Source organism: Peromyscus maniculatus, chromosome 2 (genome assembly GCF_049852395.1).
Source record: "Peromyscus maniculatus bairdii isolate BWxNUB_F1_BW_parent chromosome 2, HU_Pman_BW_mat_3.1, whole genome shotgun sequence".
NCBI classification, from domain to species: domain Eukaryota; kingdom Metazoa; phylum Chordata; class Mammalia; order Rodentia; family Cricetidae; genus Peromyscus; species Peromyscus maniculatus.
The window spans coordinates 58,870,716-58,892,465 of NC_134853.1; the positions used below are offsets into that span (position 1 = coordinate 58,870,716).

Genomic DNA, 21,750 nt, shown 5'->3' on the forward strand with positions numbered 1-21,750 from the left:
TTGCCACTACCATTTTTCTCTGGTATCTGGCATGGTATGAATAGGTATGGGGAGATCTCCACTGCCTTTAATGTGCTATGATTATTTCATGGAAATATTCTGTTCTACTGGACATTTTTACCTGTGGATTATTATGAAGATGATTTCCTACTAAGCTGTACTGTTTAACTGAAGCAATGATTTTATACAATAATAGTGTTAGTTTAAATAGAATTTTGATGATTGAGGGTCTTTAATAAATATAGTAAGTTATTATGATAGAGGTTAGCTTAGTAGGGAAACTAATATGGTTAAAAGGAAGATATAGTATTGCTTCCACCCCTGATAAAGCAGGAGCTTCAGAGGATAGAAAATAAGAACTAGAAAATGTCACGAAGCTAGTTTCTCTTGAGGAGCCATATTGGCTGTGACCTAGGTTAATGATTAAGAAAAACAGTTGAGTCCCAGAAGCCCAGCTAGCTCAAGTTCTTTTAATCTTAATGTTAGGAGATGTGTTCACAGGTTTCGGTCTGCATCATAACTAAAACAAAGCTTTAAATATGACTTAAGGTTAGGTTAAGGTGTTTTTGTTAATGGCTTTGAGGTAGAAAAGCTTGGAAAACAATCTAAAGTTTAAAAAGGCACATAGTTGAGTGAGGGACTCATTAAGGTCAGAGAACAAGAACAAAGCAGCCCAATTATTGTTGGTTGATGTGCCTTTCTTGGTAGGATTGGCTGGTGATCAAAGATGATGATTAATTCCTTGTACCCATTTCTGCCCTCAACTTCCTGATATTAAAAAAAAAAAAAAAAAACTGTTGATGAGTGGGTATGCACCCTGAGGATTTAAAATAGAGCTGACTGATTCTTTTACATATGTAAAAGTTTAGATTTGTGATTCTTCTAAGATTACCTTTTGAGATAGTGAAATGATTGGTTTTTTCTTTGTAACTGAAAAAATGCAGCCTGCCAGCAAAAGATGTGGCTGAGGAAAAATACCTTGCTTACTTATACTGTTACTATAACACGTTGCTTTTGTGTGAATGTACATGGGTTCTTGGGACAACTTATTTTCGCCTATAATATGTAAAATGATTAATCATGTAAGAGATATGGAAAACATGTTTTTTTTTTTTTTACTTGTATTCAATGTGATCATTCACTTAAAAATAGAATGTAACCACACTGTAATTTTTTTATTGCTTGAAAGATTCTACTGGGGTATGTAAGCTGTAAGGGGACAAATAAAGACACGAGAAAAGAAAACATCAGGAAAGACATAGAAGGAAAGTTAGAAGAAAGACATCAAGACAGACAAAGAGAAACATCAGAAGAACAGAGTAAAGCAAGCAGCAGTAAGAAGAATAAAATGAAGAACTAGGCTCTGGCCCCCAGAAAAATCCCCGTATGTCTGTTTATCTGTCCAGTAGTTCACCTGCTCTTCATCTCCTCTTCAGTTTCTTTGACCTGCTGAAGGCTTGCCATTCATTAACACCCTAGGTGAGAACCTGACATGTTGGTGTGTGTATATGTTTTTCCCTTTTTTGCCATCCCCAGAGAGTTAAGTTTTACTCCCTCAGATAGAAAAGTCAAATTGAGTGATTAATTCACTGACTCTGTGGCTCCCCTTCCTCTGTGGCTGGTCCTCATGGCAGTGGGGGTGTATGGGGAGGGGGGAGGAAATGTAAAGTCTGCAGGTATATTGATGAGCTAGAAACAGTCATCGTGAGTAAAGTAACCCAGATCCTGGAAGACAAATATTTTGTCTTATATATGATGTTATCTTTTAAGCTTTAGATCCGTGTTTCAATTAGAATAACCACAGAGGTTAGGTAGAGCTACTCAGGGGCCAGAGGTAGGGGGGTGTTTCCAAAAAGGTTGACTAGAATATAGTGTTTTAAAGAGGTGAAGGAGAAGCTAGAATAGAATGATTAAATGTGGAGGGAGATAGGAAAACAGGATAAAGGAGGGGATATGAGGAAGGACAACTAACCCAAAAGCTTTGGGGAAAGCTATATGGAAACCTACTACTATAGAAGCTTCCTATAATATATACATATTTGAAAGTGATTTGAACAGAGTCACAATATAATGAGGGAAACAGTGTGCCAGGAATGGGTTACATCTTGCTGAGTCATTGTCCAAAGGGGTTCCTTTACACCACCACTCCCTACCCTGCCAAACAGCCTCAGCTGTTGCTAGTGCTATTGATTGTCCTTCATAACCTGATGGTAAGGCATGTTGCTGAAGACACCATGTACTTATGTCATCAAACATGGAGAAATTGAGTTGGTACACAGCTAGAAGCTTTACTCCTACTAACTAGCATTCATGGTACTGGAAGGTACTTTGCATACTACTAGAGGAGAAAAGCAATCATCACTATCACCCAGTTACAAACACTGTGACCTACCTGCGAAATATAGTGGTGCAAATGTCTTGGAAGTAGCCAACTACTTTTTAATTGGATTTAAGGCCTACTCCATGAGATCAAATCTATATATGACTCTGCTAAAGTGGCCAAGAACCTCAGATTAAATATGGCCTGTGGGAAAACCCACTGGTATTATTCTGCTAAAGGAACACAATAATAAAATGACTTCTCATGACATATTGCTATACCCATATATCAGTGCATAACACAACCCTCATCAGAGAGGCTTCTTCATGCAGTATATAGTAATTAATGTGGAGACCCACAAGTATACAGAGAGTAAGAGCATTTTGTGTAAGAGTATAAGAGACTTTGGAGCTCCCATCTCTAAAATGGGATGCCTTCCCCTCAAGGCTCAGAAATCTGTGTGAAAGAGAAGGCAGAAAGAAAGATTGTAAGAGCCATGGGTGGTTAATGACTCTTGAGGAAGCTGTGTTATCCAGAGACACAATGTTGATACACATATGAACTCACAGAGTGTGACAGCACACAAAATAAACTGCACAAGTTCAAACAAGACAAAATTCCAGCACTCAGAAGGGGAAATGGATACAAAGTCCCATCCTTCAGCTATTTGCCTTCTCCATAGAATGTCACTGGGCATATCAACCACACTGTAGGTCAGGCCCCATGCTCAGGAGTAGTTGACCAACACAAAAGGGACTCTATGTTTTTTTTTTTTTAATCTTATTGGTGGTTTGTTTTGATCTTTAGTTTTATGTTGTGAGAGAGAGAATGAATTGGGTAGGCAGTGCAGCAGATCTGGGAAGAATTGAAGGAGGAGAAAGAATATAATAAAAATATATTGTACATAGAAAAATTATAAATAAAATCAATTGATAGACTGTTTATCAAATTCAATATGGCAAATATACTTGATAGTGTCTTTGGAGGTTCTGGCAGTGAAACATAGCTATTCGTATACCCTTGACCAAAGAACCATCTTCTATTGGGGAAGGTCGTCCTCTCCAGCCACATACTCAGCTTTAGGCAGATATACTTGGGGCACTGAGGGAGTTTGAAGACACCTGCCTAACCAGCCAGATCAGCCAAATCAGTCCTGGCAAGCAATGGGGTGACAGATGTCAAAGCCAGATCACCTTCACATCCTGTACTTTGTGAATGATATATATTGATTTCACAAAAGATATCTTTAAAAACCAAGTAAGATCAGATAGGCCTGTCAATATACTTATAGTTGTTTATAAAGAAAAAGGTGTTAGATATGCATGTTGTGTTGTAGCCTATTTTTAGAAGGCAAAGCTTTCCTTGCTTATTTGTTTTATTATTTTCAGCATGCAACGGATTCATGGTCTTTTTATAATTCTCATCATGCTCAGTACTACACAGATAGGGAGCCAATGTTGTGTCATAGAGTTCAACACTCTATTTACTGAACCATTGCTATTACCTCACTAACCTTACCTGGCCGAGATGCCTGTTGTCTCTACTGGAATCTTTTCTTTTTGCTAGTCATTCCCATTGGAAGGTCATTTCTTCCAGTAATGGCTTCTCATTTGGTCTAAAAATCAAACAAAAGCTTTGCAGCTGTGAGATGCAGCCCATTTTAAAATTAACCTATTGTAAATCCTTAATGACTGAGAAATCCTGTAATTTGCTATGATTTCTGGTAGTGCTGCATGTAGAATAGCAAACAGTAGAAATGATACAGGTCAAACTGATATATACTTGGGAAGAAAAGGAAAGGCTCAGCCACTGTGTTCTGTCCACTGCCTTCATCAGTCACAGAGCAGTTCACTCATGCCTACAGACTTTCCCAAGTGAAATGTTATCTTTGGAAGTAATTAGTTAATACAGTTTATTATGTCAGAAGTAAAACTGCCCAAGAGTGTATTATCTTTTCCACCTAGAACTTAGATTCCTGGGAGGAAAAAAGTACAAATTTTTGATACACAAAGTCCTTGATTTTACTTTATTTACCTACTTACTTTCAGTGCTAGAGATCAAATCCAGACTTTCAGGCACTCCAGAAAAGTACTTTACCACACCCTCAGCCCAAGAATTTGAATTATGATAATAAAACAAGTTAGCTCTATTCTTATACAAACTATATTAATTCTCTGACTTTGGGTTTTCAATCTAGAATTTCTCTGGATTTTATACAGCCTAAATTAAATATGATATTAAAGAATCTTGTAGACATGTTTCTCTACTGTCTATTAAACACTTAATAAATTCTTTGTGCCTGTTTTTCTATATATAAAGTGAGACTACTAATAAGGCCTACTTCCTAGAGTTGTGAGAATTCAAACAACTTCTATAAAGCACTTCGAACAGTACGCAATACCAGCAGTAATTATTAGTCATCCTAGTGTACATATTAAATCAACAATGAACAACTAATTTACAGATAGTGATGTGCAGTATAGATGAAAGTGTATGGTGCGCTATAATAATATATAAGTCAGAATGGTGTATGGGGATGTTTCATTTAGTCTTTGAAGGGGGAAGCCATTGACAGAGGATATGATTTAATTTATTTGTGTTTTTAATCACTAAAAAGTTTAAGTTTCTTTTGTTTTAATTCACATTAAAATTTGTTTATAATAAATTTTCTTTTTGGTATACAATTTCGTGAGTTTAGACACGTGCATCTAGGATACAGTACCACTGAAGTCAGTATACAGAGCAGTTTACCCCTCTCTCCAAAATTCTCACAAGATACTCCCTTGTCCTTGTTCACTTCTCTCTCTTTAGCTCATCGCCACTGATCTATTGCTCCTTTTTTAAAAAGTTTTGTTTATCTATTATGTACACAGTGTTCTGCCTGCGTGTATGCCTGCAAGCCAGAAGAGGGCACCAGATCTCATTATAGGTGGTTGTGAGCTACTATGTGGTTACTGGAATTGAACTCAGGACCTGGAAAACAGTGTTCTTAACCTCTGAGCTATCTCTACAGCCCCACCACTAATCTATTTCTGTAACTATTTTTTCCATGTTCTGTGAAATGATTTACTTAATAGCTTTCAGAGTATCATTGCTTAAATTTTACACATTTCATTTGAAATTCATCCATGTTATTATATTTACCAGTAGATCTTATTTCTTGATAATATTTCATTGTATAATTTTACTATAGTTTATCTGCACCAGATGAAGGGCCTGTATGTTATTTCCTGTGTTGTGCTATGCTAAAGTTATGTTTGTTATATGCTGGGATATATTCTTTTAAGAAAAATAGTCTTATAACCCAGGCTAACCATGACTATGTAGAATGACTTAACTTCCTGCTCTTCTTCCTCTATCAAATGCTAGAATTACAGGCATGTACAGCCATGCCAGGCTTGGTTCATACTTAAATTGATTATTAAAAAATCTACTTAAAACATACAATTTTATGTGAACTTTTACTTTCTCTTCTGTTGGGTAATACCTAAGAGTGAGGTTGCTGGTTCTTGTGGTGTGAGTTGAACAAAGCAACTGCCAAACTGTTTTCCAAAATGATTGTACCATTTGACATTTTCTACCTCTGATAATGTGAGAGCTCATTTGGAATAGCTTGTTTGTAGTTCTATATAGTCAATAGTTTCTAATAGAGCAATACTGCAGTGTCTTGATTACTATGCCTGTGTGTTAAACTTTGAGGTTAGTATGACTTCTCTATCTTTGTTCTTTTTAAAAATTATTTTGATTATCCTAGTTCCTTTGGCTTTCATATAAAATTAGGTTGTCAGTGTCTATTAATAATAATTCTAATCAGACATGGTGGCACATGCCTGAAATCTGACCACTTAGAGATTGAGGTAGGAAAATCATTATGTTCATGCCCACCTGGGCTTCATAGTAGGACTCTATATTTAGGAAAATAAAAAATTCTGTTGAGGTTTTCCCTTGTGGTTGTGTTGAATTTGTAGATCATTTTAGGAATAAGTGATGTCACCAGTATTGGCTCTTTCAATCTATGAATTTATCTCTGCATTTATTTACTTTCGTTTTTTTTTTTCTTTTACTGACAATTTTGTAATCGACAGTGTATAGATGCTACAGTTTTCAAATCTTGTTTTTCCTTTTTTGCATAGGGTCTTAACTATGTAACTCAGGCTAGACTCAAGCTTGCAGAAATCCTATTGCCTCATCCTCCTGAATAACTGGGATTGTAGGTGTCTACTACCATACCCAGCTGAACTTTTAAGATTTATATTTAAGTATTTTGTGATTGTAGTTTCTAGTGTTCAGATATTTATATGACTTCTATGTATGCTATATCCTTGTGTTCTGTAACTTTGCTAAACTTACCATTCTTAAGACCTCTTTAAATATTCCTTCTATGTAAGTGTTGCCATCTGTGAATCATGACGAATGTAATTCCCTCTTTCCAGTCTGGTAGATATTTTCTCTTAAGCAAGGAATTATAATTAGGTTTGTATTTTTCTAAGTAAATCTAGCTTTATATAAAAATTGATGGGATGGGGAGACAATTTGTCAGACAGCAGTGACTTGGACTATGAATTTTAAAACTAGGGTAGTAGAATAAATAGACAAAACAGGTTTTGTTGTTGTTGTTGTTGTTTTATAATAAGCCCCCTAATGGATTGAATATAAGGAAAAATGAAGAGGAAGAGACAGGACATCTGAGTTTCTGTCATGAATTGGGTGAATAATGCTGCCATATTTTAGACAATGACAAGAAGAAATAGATTTGGAAGAAGATGACAAGTTGAACATATTAGATTTGAGAAGTCTTTGGAATGTTCAAATAAAGATGTGAAAGAGAGGCAAGGCCTATATTTCTATGGTAGAGTAAGTAGCAATCTTGAGGCCCTAGGTTTTATCCTTATTACAAAGGAAATCAAAACAAAACCAAATGATATCAGATAGGAAACTAGAATATGCAAGTATATGGAATGGAGTTTGTAGGCTGTAAGAAGTTTGGGAATGTGTTGAAACTCCCTCAAAGGCTTATAGGTGACCTTTCTCACACATGTATACTCTGAGTTGTCTTCCTTTTGGTCCTTTAGTATACTAAGTTACATAAGCTTTTACCATAGGTCTTTGGATCCATTGCTCATCACTTATTTGAAGCATGCTTTTCTCTCTCCCAGTCTATTCCCATGTATCTTACTTAGTTATTTTTCTATTTCCATGACAAAACATTGTGAACAAAGCATCATATAAAACAATGTATTTATTTTGGGGCCTCATTTTTTTTTCAGAGGGTTAGTCTGTCTTAATTAGAGTTTTTATTGCTATGAAGAGACACCCGTGACTTTGGCAATTCTTATAAAGAAAAACATTTAATTGGGGTTGAACTACAGGTTCACAGGTTTAGTCCATCATTGTCATGGCAGGAAGCATGGAGGTGTGTAGGCAGACATGGTGCTGGAGAGTAGCTAAAAGTTCTGTATCTGGGTCCGCAGGCCACAGGAAGAGAGAGACACTTTTGAAACCCTAAAGCCCACCCCAAGTGACATATTTCTCCAACAAGGCCACACCTACTCCAACAAGGCCATACCTCCTAATGCCACTCCCTAAGTATCCAAATATATGAATCTGTGGGGGTTAATCTTATTCACACCCACCACAGAGTCCATGACCATTGTGGCAGTGAGCATGGCAACAGGCAGGCTGGCATGGTGCTGGAACAGTAGGTGAGAACTTACATCTTCTACAAACTCAGAGGAGGGAAGGAGAGAGCACACATTCACAAATGTGAGCTAACTGGGAATAGCATAGACTTTTGAAACCCAAAGCCTGCCCCCAAAGACACACCTTCTCCAACAGCGACACACCTCCTAATCCTTCTCTAAAAGTTCCACCAACTGGTAACCAAGTATTCAAATATATGAGCCTATGGTGGCCATCTTATTCAAGTTATCATGGGCATTTAAAACTCAGAATAGATGAGAAAAAGCAACTTTCAAAAAGTTCTTATTTTTATTTTGTACTTTGGATCCTTGCTTTCGGGCTCTGTAATTCTTGGAGCCATTGTAAGACTTGCCTATGAAAGGGCACTAGCATTACCTTACCTTTTAAGATTAAAACTCGGCGGGCCCAAGTGTAATGCTTTACACCTACCTGTTCTAGGGAAGCTGGGGCAAGACCATCTCTGCATGTTTGAGGGCAGTGTAGTTACAGGCAAGCCTGGATGGACCACAGAGTAAAACCAAAACAAACAAATAGATTGTGGTTTAATCAGTATTGATTAATGATTTATAATGCTTGACATATTCCAAATGCTCAGTGGATAAATTCTATGAAAGCAAGTGATCCAGTCTATCTCTGCCTGCCCTTTACATGTTCTTCATTGCCATTACTAACAGGGGAGCCTGTGGTGCCTCCTGTCCACCTGACACAGTCAGCAGTAGAGAACACAAATGTGCAGTGTGTGTCTGTATGAGAACATTAAAGCTGACAACTTTTGGAGCGGGAAGAAGGGAAAGATGAACAGACTTAAAGATTATTCTGGCTTCCTTTTTGATTGTTTGGCTGGTTGTTGTGTATGTGCTAATGCCAGAAAAGGACAACAGATACCCTGGATCTGGAGTTTGAAGTGGTTGTGAACCACCTGATATGGGTGCTAGAAACTGAACTCTAGTCCTCTGCAAGAGCTGCAGGCACTCTTAACTGTTGAGCCTTCTCTGCAGCCTGGTTTATTGTCTCCTTCTCTGCTTTGGAATGCTGGGCTAGTTCTCAGCTGTGGAGCTACACCCTAGCCCTGGTTTACTTTTGCCAGCTGTCAGCAGTACTAGCTCATTGAGGAGCTGAGGCTCAGGACCTCTTGCATTTAGTAATCACTGTTCCCCAAGGGTCTGTTCTAGAGCAAGTACTGAGACAAGAAGGAAACCAGTGACTTGTGGGTGAACTGGATGAAGGGATAGGATCTCATTTTGTGCCATGGTCTCAGTATCTAAAGCAGTGTTTGTAACTACTTTATTACTTGTACATTAGAATTTCATATTAGAATGTACATCCCTTATATTCTGTATGTAAGTTGCTAAGTAGATTTAGAGATTTGGGATGTGGGAAAGGATGAAGAAAAATAGTTGAAGACAGAGGTTATCCCACTTTCTCTTTTCACATTCCCACAGACACTGAACTAAGATACCTAATAGCCCCATTTATTTAGCAGATAGATTGAGATAGCTAAACATTTTGTGTTCTACACAAGCAACATAGCATGCATTGAAATAATGTCTCAAGCCTTGGAGTCAAATATCAACACTCTTATATCCTATTCCACATTGATTTTTTTATATAGTTCTTGTTTTTTTCTTTTTATCAAAATAACTTCTAACAGTTCAGTTTTGCAAAGATCTAATACATCAAGGACCCTTGGTTAAAAAAATGTATCCCTTCTGATGAATAATTTGCATGGTTGCATTATGTCAAGCATATGTCACAGTGTTTCCCTAAAACATTAAAACAATCACAGCTTCTCTGCATTGCTGCAGCTCCCTATGAGTTACCTCAACTTCCATGTGTTCTCTTGCAAGTTGTTATTGAAGGGGTAGAGCAGCGCTCATGGCTGGCCCCGGCTACTGGGTATACAGCACTAGTGGCTGGCACTACATACTGCAGGGGCAGAAGAATCATGAGCCATGGTTACCTTTTTAGAGCTTTATTAGGAGAAGGAGAGGGCGGGGGGAAGGGGGACACGGGACAGAGACCTCTCTGCGTGAAAGTACAGAGAGAGCCCATCTGCTTTTTAGGCTGGGACGCCGTCGCAGGCTGATGATGTAATAAGGACAGAATCCTTACAGGTATAGCTCTTGGTCTTCATTGCTGTTTGGGAGCTATGAATTGTCTTCCAGTTAACTGTTTACCTCTTGCTTTTTGTACCTTTGTTTCTAAAGCTAGCCTGAATATTATTACTATTTTTACTAAAACAGTGTATTTTAGGATTTTATTATTTAAAATTATAAAATTAAACATACATAGTGCTGAAACATTGAAAATCAGCAGATACAAAGAAAAAAGAAACCACTATCATGTTGCAGTTGACCTGTCCAATTATTTTATATACCAGTTGATTGCATTTTGAATAATAAGCATGATTTGAGTTTATTGGGAGGTATTAAACTGTAGTTTAATGTAAATTTCATATCCTTAAGTTATAATCTGTCTGTAATGACTTCAAGATAAACTAAGTGGGATTTCTAACTTCTTGCTCTTTAATTGTTTACTCTTGGTGGCTTAAGGCCTGGTTGAAAGACCTCATCATTCCTGAAGATACATCCCCTGTTGCTTTGTTGCTGCCCAGCACTTCAAAGCAGTTCACTCTAGGGGCCCACGTGACAATAGAAGTTAGTGGAGGTTATTTTAAAGGTTCTGGATTGTTAAAACAGTAGCTTTCCAAGTGTCTTCCTTCCTCTCACAGCCCTACTCTAACGAAGTAGTTCTCGAAGTGAGCTTTATTCAGATCTCTTGGTACCACATGGAAAACTTAGCATTTCATTTCTGAGTTGTTTTTATTTTCTCTGACTAAATACTAAAAAGTGAATGAAGACCAATAAAACCAGGACTTTTTAGTTAATTTTCTTGAGATGTTTTTTAAAATCCACCTTATGTTATGCATTAGAGGTAAAACTTGAATTATCAGGAAGTAGAATTTTGTCTTTAGAAAAGAAAAGGTGGCCACTTTAGTTTTACTCCACTGAAGGTGGGGGAAACCTCCAAGTATGAACCAGCATTCACAGTGGCAGTGCTCCTCCCCAAGTCCTTGCCCTTCGCTCTCTCTGTGGCCAAAACAAACAGTGGTGGGCCTTCCTTAGTATAGCCTAGACTGTAATTTTGTCTTTGTAAGGTCCCACTGAAAGAGGAAACAAGTTAATAAGCAGGAGCCAGCCTGAGATTCCTCTGGTCAAACTTGGAGTTGTTGAGCAGCAAAATAATGAAGATGGTGCTTCATAAACCATCACTTAAAAAAAAATCTACAGTCTGTCCCACTAGCCAACTAGAGGAAAATGGGAAGTTTTCCTTGCAGAAGTCTGGTTAGTTATAGTTAGTGTATAAGGAAAGAGGGAAGTAGAAAAGTCCCCTGCAACACTTCACTGTAATCACTGTAGGCAAGTTTGTGGATGAATGAGTGCTAAAGTCAATGTTCGAAACTTGGAGAAATGGAATATTTGCATAGCCTCAGAAGGTATCCTCCAAGAAATTTGTAAATTGTATTATTAATAAATTCCACATGGAGCTGGAGAGATGGCCCAGTCATTAAGAGTACTGGCTGCTCTTCCAGAAGATCTGGGATTGATTGCTAGTATCCACATGGTCATTCATAACCGTCTGTAACTCCAATTCAATGAGATCTGATCCTTTTTCTAATCTCTGCTGTTACCAAGCACAGAATGGTACACAGAGATGAACATGTAGGCAAAAACATCCATACATATGAAGTTTAAAAAGAAGTAAAATAGGGGGCTGGAGAGATAGTTCAGCAGTTAAGAGCACTGGCTGCTTTTCTAGAGGACCTGGGTTCAATTCCCAGCACCCACATGGCAGCTCCCACCTGTCTGTAACTTCAGTGTCAGGAGGTCTAACACCCTCACACAGATATACACGCAGGTGAACACTAATGCACATAAAATAAAAATAAATAAATTGAAAAAAATAAGTAAAATAATTGAACCCCACATATCTTTAATAACTTCTTTCCAGGAAATAGACTTTCATAAATGGGACTAGAAACATGACTCACACCAACCAATAGAGAAGAAATAAGAAACCTGGCAAATAACCACCCTGACTAATTAATCAGATTACTGTTACCAGTAACACAGTGAGCTAGTATAGTGTAGGTAGGACCAAAAATGCACTCCTTGCCACACCCAGAAATTCTTTATCATGAGCAAACACCAGGAAAAAAATTGTACTTTGAGCATCATTCTTGAAATGTCTAACTGACACTCTTTAAGTATCCAGGGAGCTAGGTGTGATGGATGGCTCATGCCTGTAATCCCAGTGCTTGGGAGGGCTAAGGTGGGAGGGTTACCATGATAGGAGGTCAGCCTGGGTTACGGAGCATAAATAAATAATGAAAAAACTGAGGACTGTCTGAGTAACGGCTGCAGGTTGGGAGAAACTAATATGTGACCATTAAATCCAAGTGGTTTTCTGGATTGAGTCCTAGTATAGATAATGACATAGAAATCCTGATAGTCTTTATGTTATACCGATGTTAAATTTTTTAGAGTTAGTAGCTATACGCCAATAGAAAGTGGCAGAAGAAAATAGGAACTCTCCCCTGTCACCTTTACAACTTTTCTGTCAATCTAAAGTCATTCCAAATTAAATGTTAAGAAAGTAGAAACTCCTGATGGCCTTCTTGGTATATGGGTAATTTTGTTTTGTTTTTAATGGCTTCAGAGCAAACAGAAGCCACTCTCTAAGATGCTCACTTGATACAACCACCCAGCAGGGCAGCTATCTGCAAGCTCCTGTCCTACCACCAGAAATAGAGCTATTTTCACACACTTTGTGCAAATTGCCAACATTTAGCATGGCTTTTGTCATTTGTTCGTGTATTCCCATTCAGATTATTAAATCATTTTCTTTATTTTTTTTTTTTTCTTTTTCGAGACAGGGTTTCTCTGTGTAGTTTTGGAGCCTGTCCTGGATCCCGCTCTGTAGACCAGGCTGGCCTTGAACTCACAGAAATCCGCCTGGCTCTGCCTCCCGAGTGCTGGGTTTAAAGGTGTGTGCCACCACTGCCTGGCCAGATTATTAAATCAATTTAATATAATAATGGATATAGTGTGAAATTCCAATTTATAAATATTTTGTTCTTTTTACTATTAAGCTTCATTAACTCAAGCTAATATAGCAGAGTTGATACAGAAAACTGACAGGAATCCTCTTTTAGTCAGTAATGATATATGTAATTGACTGAAGATGAATAGGGAAACTAAAATTAAGTCACTCCTCTGTACCTCATTCATTTTTTTATGAGACTATTAGTGAAAACTTTAGTTTGTATACCTGTGAAAGATATTGTTTTTACCAGTTAAGTGTATGTATCATCCAATCAAATGTATACCTTAACAGCCTGTTTGTAGCGGGAATATAATGTATAATGAATGAATAGCACCATTTCTTGTTGAATATGGACATGAATTTAAGTTATTAGTGACAAGTACATGCATTTTTTTGGAAAGATTTTGCCGGATTGCTAATACTTGGCCAAGCAGCTGCTACAGTAGATAATTAATAATGCTGCTTAAATTGATATAGTCAGATCAATTTAAAACAAGTCTGAAACTTAGAACACAAGAGTGATAAGCTATATGATACTTAACTCCCAATTGCTAGCCAGTAAAAGAACAAGTTGCACTTGTTGACTAGCAAGCTAGATAACATTCTTCTAAAATGCCAAAGATATAATTTTGTTGACAGCTGCTTTCAGAGTCTACCTTTTCATTTCAGCGTGATTCCATTAGTGAGTTTACTTGTAAAGTTGCTTAAAGAAAATAAGCAATGTTTCTCGTTAAAAGAAATAAAAGATGATACAACTAAGGGGAAACTATTGAGTAATCATGGATCAGAAGATAATGTTCTAAGGATATCCATAGAACTTATAGCAACCTTCAGATGTCATGCAACCTTGTCAAAACCCTAACTATCTTATGCAGAAGGGGAAAAGCTATGCTAGAATTCATGTGAACCCTCAAGGGATTCTACATAGTTGATACATAGCAAAGTTGGAGGCTTCACACTCATGGCTTGCACCTACTGCAAAGCTGCAGTGGTTTAAATAGCATGCTTCATCATTGACACAGACAGGTAGATCACAGGATCTAGCAAAAAAGCCCCAGCCTCCTCACCCCTCCCCCCAAAAAAGACAGATGTGCTAGCACACACCTGTGATCTCATAGTACCTGGGAGATTATGACAGGAAAATCATGAATTTGAGGACAGGCTGAACTATATAGGAAGCCTGTAGCTCAAATAATAGCAAAGCAGCTAGAGCAGTCAGTGGAATAGAGAGTCCAGAAATAGGTCCTCAACCTATAGACAAATGATACTCCACAAGGTCACGATTGCACAGCAGGGAAAGCTGAGGAAACTGGATATCTGCCTGCAAAAGAAAGATGATGGACCTTGCCCTATACCATTTAAGAAAATTAACTCCAAAATAGATTAAAAACTGAAGCATAAGACCTTAAACTATTGAGCCTCCAAGGATTAAAAACAAGCAAAACTGGGGACACTTTAGGAAAAGATCTGGCAGTAACTTGTTGGATGACACCAGAATCACAGTCAACAAAATGGAAAGTAAACAGGGACATCGAACTTTAAAATGCCTGCTTATCACCATCAGAGCAGAAAGGTAACCTATAGAATGGAAGAAAAGAATTGCAAACATTGTCTGATGAGCTTTAATGCCCAGACATAAAATTTAGCAATATCAAATCCTTGGTTAAAAATATAGGCACCAATATGAATGAAAGAGTACAAAATAACTAAAATATTTTGTCATTCAAATATTAGTATCTATTAAATTTGTGTTCTTTTAATTGTGCTATATTATATATACCATGTTAAAATAATAAATGGCTCAAACTAAATATGTATGTATTCATATATTCATATATATATGAATATATATTCAGGTAAATAGAAAAAAAGCATGACAAGTTTTTTCTTATGTAGAATCCAGGGGGGGAGGACATCAAAGTAAAAGGAAATCTCTTAAGATCTCTTGCCCTGTAGTCCACTGAGGGGACAAGAGAAGAAAATGGGAGAAGAAATTATGGTCAATTATGTCATATGCACAAATGAAAACCTCTGACTGAATTACATTAATTTTTATAGTTAAGCAAATGCTAGTGAAAGTATTTCTTAAAATAGGCAAAAGTAGATAGACATGCTGATAACGGCTTCTGATCCCTGCACTTGGCTAAGTCAGATCACAAATTTGAGGCCAGGATGGACATCAGAAGTTCAAGGGCAGCCTGGGCTACAAAGTAGGACCCTCTTTCACACACTTACCTTGCAAATGGCAAAGGGATTAGATAGATATTTTTCCAGAAAAGGTATACAGACACTAAGCATATGCAGCCAAGAACCATAGTGTCATAACATCTGGCACCTGTCAGGATGGCTTAGCATCAAAGGATGCACTATTAGTGATATGATATGGTTTAACTGTTTTGGATAGTAGTATGGAAGTTGCTTGGAAAATTAAAAACTTGAATTACTATATGATCCAGTAATCTCACTCCTGGGTATATGCCCAAAATAATTTAAAGCAGGATCTCCTAGTGATACTTGTATCGCTATTTTCTCACAGCATTAGTCACAGTAGCAAAGTGGTAGAAAAAAAAATATCAATTAACAGATGAATGACTGAAGAAAGTGTAATGCATGTCTATAATGATATGTTATATAATCTGAAGGGAACTCTGTCACATACTGTAATATGAATGAACCCCGAGAATATTATGCTAAAGCAAAATAAACTGCTTTAGAAACATAAATACTATGTAGTCCTCCTTATTTGAAATGTATAAAGTAGAAAAAGTATAACTTCACAAGCAGAAAACAGGAATATCTAGGTATATAGGAGGTGCAAATTTGTAGGGTTGGAAGGTACACAAGCTGGAGCAGTTCACTATACAGCAGTGAATGTGCCTAATACTACTAAACTATGCCCTTAAAATGGTTAAGACGGGATGTTGGCTTTCTTAAAATTATCTATTTAGTTACACTTTTACTGATTTCCTACTCTGTATCAGGCACTTTCAATGACCTAGTATATTGGAAAGTCCTTTGCTTTTAAAGATTAGAGAAATGTAGACTTTGAGAGATTTAGAGATTTAACTTCTGTTCAGTCTTCCACATGGCATACCCAGAAGTAGTTGCCTAGACTGAATGAGTTGCCCAGTGCCTGCATATGAGTGCTGAGTCAAAAGTAAAAGGAGATGAACTCCTGCTAAGTCAGGAGGTGGAGACTAGAGTATGGATCATCTGAGGACACACTGACTAGCTTGCTAAACAGCATTATTTTTATCAGGAGGTCAAGTGACAGAGCCAGATTGCTAAACATTCTGGCCCTGTTCGACCTGTTGTTAGGCCTGTTGAAAATGCAAATGATCGATCAACACTTACCTAGAGGGAAGGGAGACAGTTTGAAAGTTTTTATGAAGACACGCCCTCCCTAATCTGTGAATTGAAAGCAGCTTTTAAAAATTCGCATCCTTTCATCTTCCTAGGTGGTAGTGAATATGTGGGCAGAAAATGAAGCATTTCAAATAATGCTAATGAAGTTTAGTGATTACAATCTACCATATTGTGAGAGAGAGTTGTTAGTTCTGAAGGATGAAGACAGAATTCAAATATTACCATGACTGGCATTTGATTGGAAAAGTGCAAAGATAAGCTTAGGTTCCTTTTATGAAAACCATCTTCTCAGCCTGATGGAATATCTTTTAAAAGTTACCGTAGTTACCATGGAGACTTGGTGGCTTTGATAGAGTATGTTGTAATCCATATTCAATCATCTAAGGTAAAGAAGCCAAGAAACACACCAGCTAAAGTCAAAGTAGTTTCCTCTTTAAATCCATACTCTCTGAAAAGATGAAAAGGGGAAAATACCCTAAGGAGTAGGTTTAGGTTAATTATCACTGCTTGAAAATTAAAGTTTAGGAAGCACATTGCCTGAAGTTGATGCTAGTGTTTATTTTCTGTGTGTAGCCCTTTTACCTATAATAAAGACAATTTCTTGAGTTTTGGCATAGGAATTTAAATGGTATGATCTTTCTGAAAGTTGATGAACCCTAAGCAGTGTACTCAATTTCTAAAAGCCAGAGAAACACAGACAGGATTGCAGACATTGTCCCCATGGTAACATATTTGCATTTGGCCCAGAAGTGGCAGCTTTCTGCTTAGCTTCTTTTAATTGCTATATATTGACAGCCATTTTCACAACTCTGAAGTGTCAGATACATGAGCATGTGTACTGGGAGTGTGCACCATATCTTCAGGCTTGATTAGACACTTCAGATGACAAAGAGCTCTGCTTGAAGAGTTACTGAGGTGTTTTTGGCATTTCCTAATGTGTCTGTCACATAGTGGAAGCAAAAAGCCTTTCAAATGATTTAAATATTTTCATCAATTCTCTTTTAAAACAGGTGACAAAAGAACTAAAACAGTACGACAACAAAATTATAGAATGCAAATTTGAGAACAACAGCTGGGTCTTTATGAGACAGAGAATAGACAAAAGTTTCCCAAATGCCTACAACACAGCCATGGGTGAGTATGAACAGAGGCTATCACCTTCAGCTACAGAATGTTATGGTGTCAGAACCCACTTGGACTGTTGGTGCTGTCCTGCTTGCTGAGGGAGACAGTCAAGCCAGCACCTTGCTAATCTCTAGTAATTGCAAGTTGTCCTCCCTGTGTGCCTGAGAGGGCAAAAGAAGGTAGGGTGGTGGTGGCTGCACACCAGTTGAATTTAATGAATGACAGCAACAGTGAAAACCATGACAATTTCTGATCTATTCAAAACTATTGAAGCCATTGTTTGCCAGATGGTAAGAAACAAAATTAGCAAGGGAAAATGTAATTTCCAGTTCCTAAAATAACTTTACAAACAATGAAGAGAAAGTAAATGAAAACCACTTTAAAACAAAAACTACCCTGCTGTCCTTCAGAATGTTCTTTGGGTATAATCTGAATGCTTGGAGATTTAGAAGAGTTTGTTGTTTTCATGAGGAACACCACAAGTTCATTTGAGTTTATAAGATATTCTAATAGTAGGGGTAGTAAAAAAAAAAAAAAGGTAGATAAAAGGTACAACAGAAGAGTAAAGGTTAATAGAGTGTGTACTTGTCTAGTGTTCAGTTGCTGATGGTGTTGATGAGCATAAGAAGCAGAAGAGATAGAGATGGCCAGTTCAGGCTTTTCACTTTACATGATGCTGTTTCATATTCAGGGACTCTGTGTTCAGACAAGATAAGTTCATTTCATTGCCGTCCCCCATTCCCAAAAAACCAAATAGATAAATAAAATGAAAAGCATTGGTTCTAAATTTTAATTATTCAAGAGAAGATGTTTTGTTTACTAGGCTATTTTATTTTGTGTCCTTCTTCAATTAAATGATTAAAATAACAATATGGATGGCAGTTGTCATTAAACTTCCCTGTTCCTAGTAGCAGTGGCTAGTGCTGTTGTGTTTCACAGGATGAACATCCTTCTGAGAGAAGGACTTAAAAACTGTAGTGTACTTTCTTGTGTTGAGGTTTTAAATGAATGTGGACTTTGATGAGGTATGCTGTACTAGATTAAAATCCCTTAGCATTTTTGCTTAAAATTAATACTCTAGCAAAGAGTAACCACAGAAAAGAATCTGACCTGGAGCCCACTGGTGAAATGCCAGGGTTTCATGGAGCTGCATGGAGACTACCTACCCTCAGCCTGTGGTGAGTCAGCTGCCTTAGTTAATCACTTGAGATGCTGTCTCCTTTGTCCACAGCTGTGTGCAATAGCATCTCGAACCCTGTCACCAAGGAGATGCTGTTTGAGTTCATTGACAGATGTGCAGCAGCTGCCCAAGGACAGAAGCGAAAGTATCCCCTGGACCCTGACACAGAGCTCATGCCACCCCCACCTCCCAAGAGACTGCACCGGCCAACCTAGTCCCTGCCTCTGACCTCATGCTCAAGAGGAAAGAAGAGTGAGAAGAATGCTGTTGCCTCATTTACACAGCCAGAGAAATTAAAGAGACAATTGTGGCTTGGTACTGACACATGTGTTTTAAGGGAAGACATGTAGCCAACCTGTATATATTTGGTACATTTGGTTTCTCAGAAATACAGTACATCATGGACCTAAATATTTTATTTATACCTGATAAATTCAGCCTTACCTTTTAGAGTCTGAAGATTGAAATATCCAAAGGTTTAAATCAAATTGAAGTCAATGAGATAGAGGCCTTGTTTGTATGTGAATAGATACCTTTACATTTGATTCGTAACTAGCAATCTGAAATTGTGAGCTCATTGAGTTTTTTAGTAGTTGGATTTTAAGTTTTTCTCCTAAAAATGTAGGCAGTGGCATCAGAAATTCTTGCTGTCACTTATCATGGATTTCCTATATTTCTGAATTTTCTATATTCTGAACAATGACAAGGTCAAACATTATGTACATTAAACATTTTGGTCTGGCTATACCTTTGTGTGTGTGTGTGTGTGTGTGTGTGTGTGTGTGTGTCTGTCTGTCTGTCTGTCTGTCTGTCTCTGTGTATGGGATGTAAAACAGTAACACCCCCCCCCCCTTTTTTTTTTGTAAATTGTATCCTTTCTTTAGAAACAACTTTGAGTGTTTTACCATTTTTCTTGTTTGAATCACAGTGTCAGATGTCTGGTGTTCCCATCCTGGCAGTGGTTTTGAGTTACTTTGTGGCACTTAAATATAGAGCCCCAGGGCCTTTATGTGCTGCTGTCCTGGGAACATTGTTTCTTTTAGACACCAGGGCTCCTTCCCCTCCCTGTACCTCAGTGGGATCATCACACACCACTCACTGTGATCTCTGGGAGCGATATCAAACACAAAGGTGTTGTGTTAGTTCCCTCAAACAAAGCGTCAGAAGCAATAGCATTATTCCTTTGTTAGAAGGTAATGTCAACTGAACAAGGTGTTGTCTCTAGGAGATACTGTCCTCCCACTGGACAGGATGGATCATGGAGGAAGTGAAGATGTTGCTTCCACTATTACAGTTGCACCTGTGCTTGGGGGATGATATTTCAGTGATGCGGCTGCATTTCAGTGTTTACTATAGACAGTAGGTTTAAAAGGCAGCTAATGGTCCCTGATATTGTAAAAAACTGTTTTGATTGGCTTGTGAAGGGAATTCAGAATTAGCTACTAGCAAACAGCTTAATGTATTTATTTTTAGAGACACAGGTTTTAAGTGTATGTATTTAAGCAAATTTTCATGATCTGAATTTTTATATATGTATAAGCATATATGTGAAAGTATATGCAACAGTGTATATTCTTGTACTGATTCAGCCAGAAGTGAAAACCCAGATGCGTTACCTGGCAGACTGAGTATCTGATGGAATTTTTATTTGACATAGCACAGATGAACCAAAACTGTATTTATATGAACCTGAGTTTTAATGTTTTTAAACAAACTTTTCTTCTGTACTGCTTTTCTATATGGAGTACTAGGGCTGTACTTGGGCTTCTGCCTCTGTTGTTCCCAACTTATGTAATGTATAGCAGATTTATTCAAAACACTGTTTTTTGTTTTTTTTTTGTTTGTTTGTTTGTTTTGCTTAGATTGCTTTTGTCTGTTTGGGCACTGAAGGGATTTAAACACCTGACTGCTACAGTGATTACTGAAGGGAAGTTGTCAAGGTTCCTTCTGTCTTTTACATGGTGGATCTAAAACTGCCTGTGAACTCCAGACAGTCTAGTGCCTGCTTCCCCAGGGTCAGTGACTCTTTACACCACAGATGTTCTGCTCCCAAGCTGGTGCAAAAACAGAGCTCCTTTTCATATATAATAACAAGCGTTTGCCAATGATCTTTAATAGAATTAAAATGTTTGTGGTAGCTCTAACATTTTAAATTAATTTTGTGAAAAGAGCATTGTATAGGGCTTAAGTTTTTCAGTTTACCTTTTCCTTTCAATTATGGTAACATATAATCACTGGTTTTCTAAGCAGATCCCATGTAGTCCCCAGACACAGAGCCTCCTCAGGTATCATTAACAGTCACTTAGGTTGTTGGGTGAAACCTGGAGGCAGGATTTAGACATCTTGAAGGAAATGTTCCTTCTTGAAGGCAGTTCGTCCCTTCTCAGCTCATGTTACAATAGCCGTTTTCTTAAGCTGATATTTACTAGATAAGAGTAAGAAGACTTCTCCTGAGTTATCGCATGTAAAAGCTTGCTTTTTGTTTGGAAAAAAATATGGGTGGCTACTGCCTAGATGGTTACTTTGCTTTCCATGAAATGCTCAGAAATGCCAGAACATTCCTTCTCTAATTGTGTGTCAGTGTGTATTGTAATAAAACTACTGATGTAAAATAATAGTGTCTTTCCTGTCTCACTGGCAATGATTTGGTGTCCCTTCTGCTACATTGACTCTTTTTTAAAATATTTTAATTTTATAATTAATTTCATTTTACATTACATTGACTCTTGTTGCTAACTTCCATACCTAGTATGGGTCATCTGGCTAGTTACACTCTAAAGATTAGCATAGAGATTTGGAAAATCTGTTTTGCCTTCTGAGAGACTTGATTTGTTTGAACCTTTTTTACTTTTGAAGTCTAGGGTGGAGGTACTTTATATTATTTATGTACATTTACCCATCTCAGCAGTCTACCAAACGAGTATTCTCTTACATTATTTTTCATGGATTTCCT

At 37.5% G+C, this 21,750-nt stretch overlaps 1 protein-coding gene across 7 annotated transcripts in view; it reads left to right on the forward strand.

Moving 5' to 3' along the window:
* Positions 1 to 21,412, forward strand: part of Rngtt (RNA guanylyltransferase and 5'-phosphatase) — a 214,470-nt gene extending 193,058 nt beyond the window's left edge. For 4 of the 7 annotated variants that reach the window (XR_013049046.1, XM_006975303.4, XM_076564030.1 and 1 more), the window contains 2 exons: positions 17,503 to 17,626; positions 18,849 to 21,412. Coding sequence is in view for 4 of the 7 variants with exons in the window: in XM_006975303.4 (XP_006975365.1) it covers positions 17,503 to 17,626; positions 18,849 to 19,012 (288 nt within the window). In the remaining 3 variants the exon portion in view is untranslated. Of the gene's footprint in view, positions 1 to 1,189; positions 1,480 to 17,502; positions 17,627 to 18,848 lie in introns of all 7 variants that reach the window. The other 3 variants (XR_006069341.2, XR_013049045.1, XM_015994201.3) reach the window with 3 other exon arrangements.
* Positions 21,413 to 21,750: the final 338 nt, after the last annotated feature.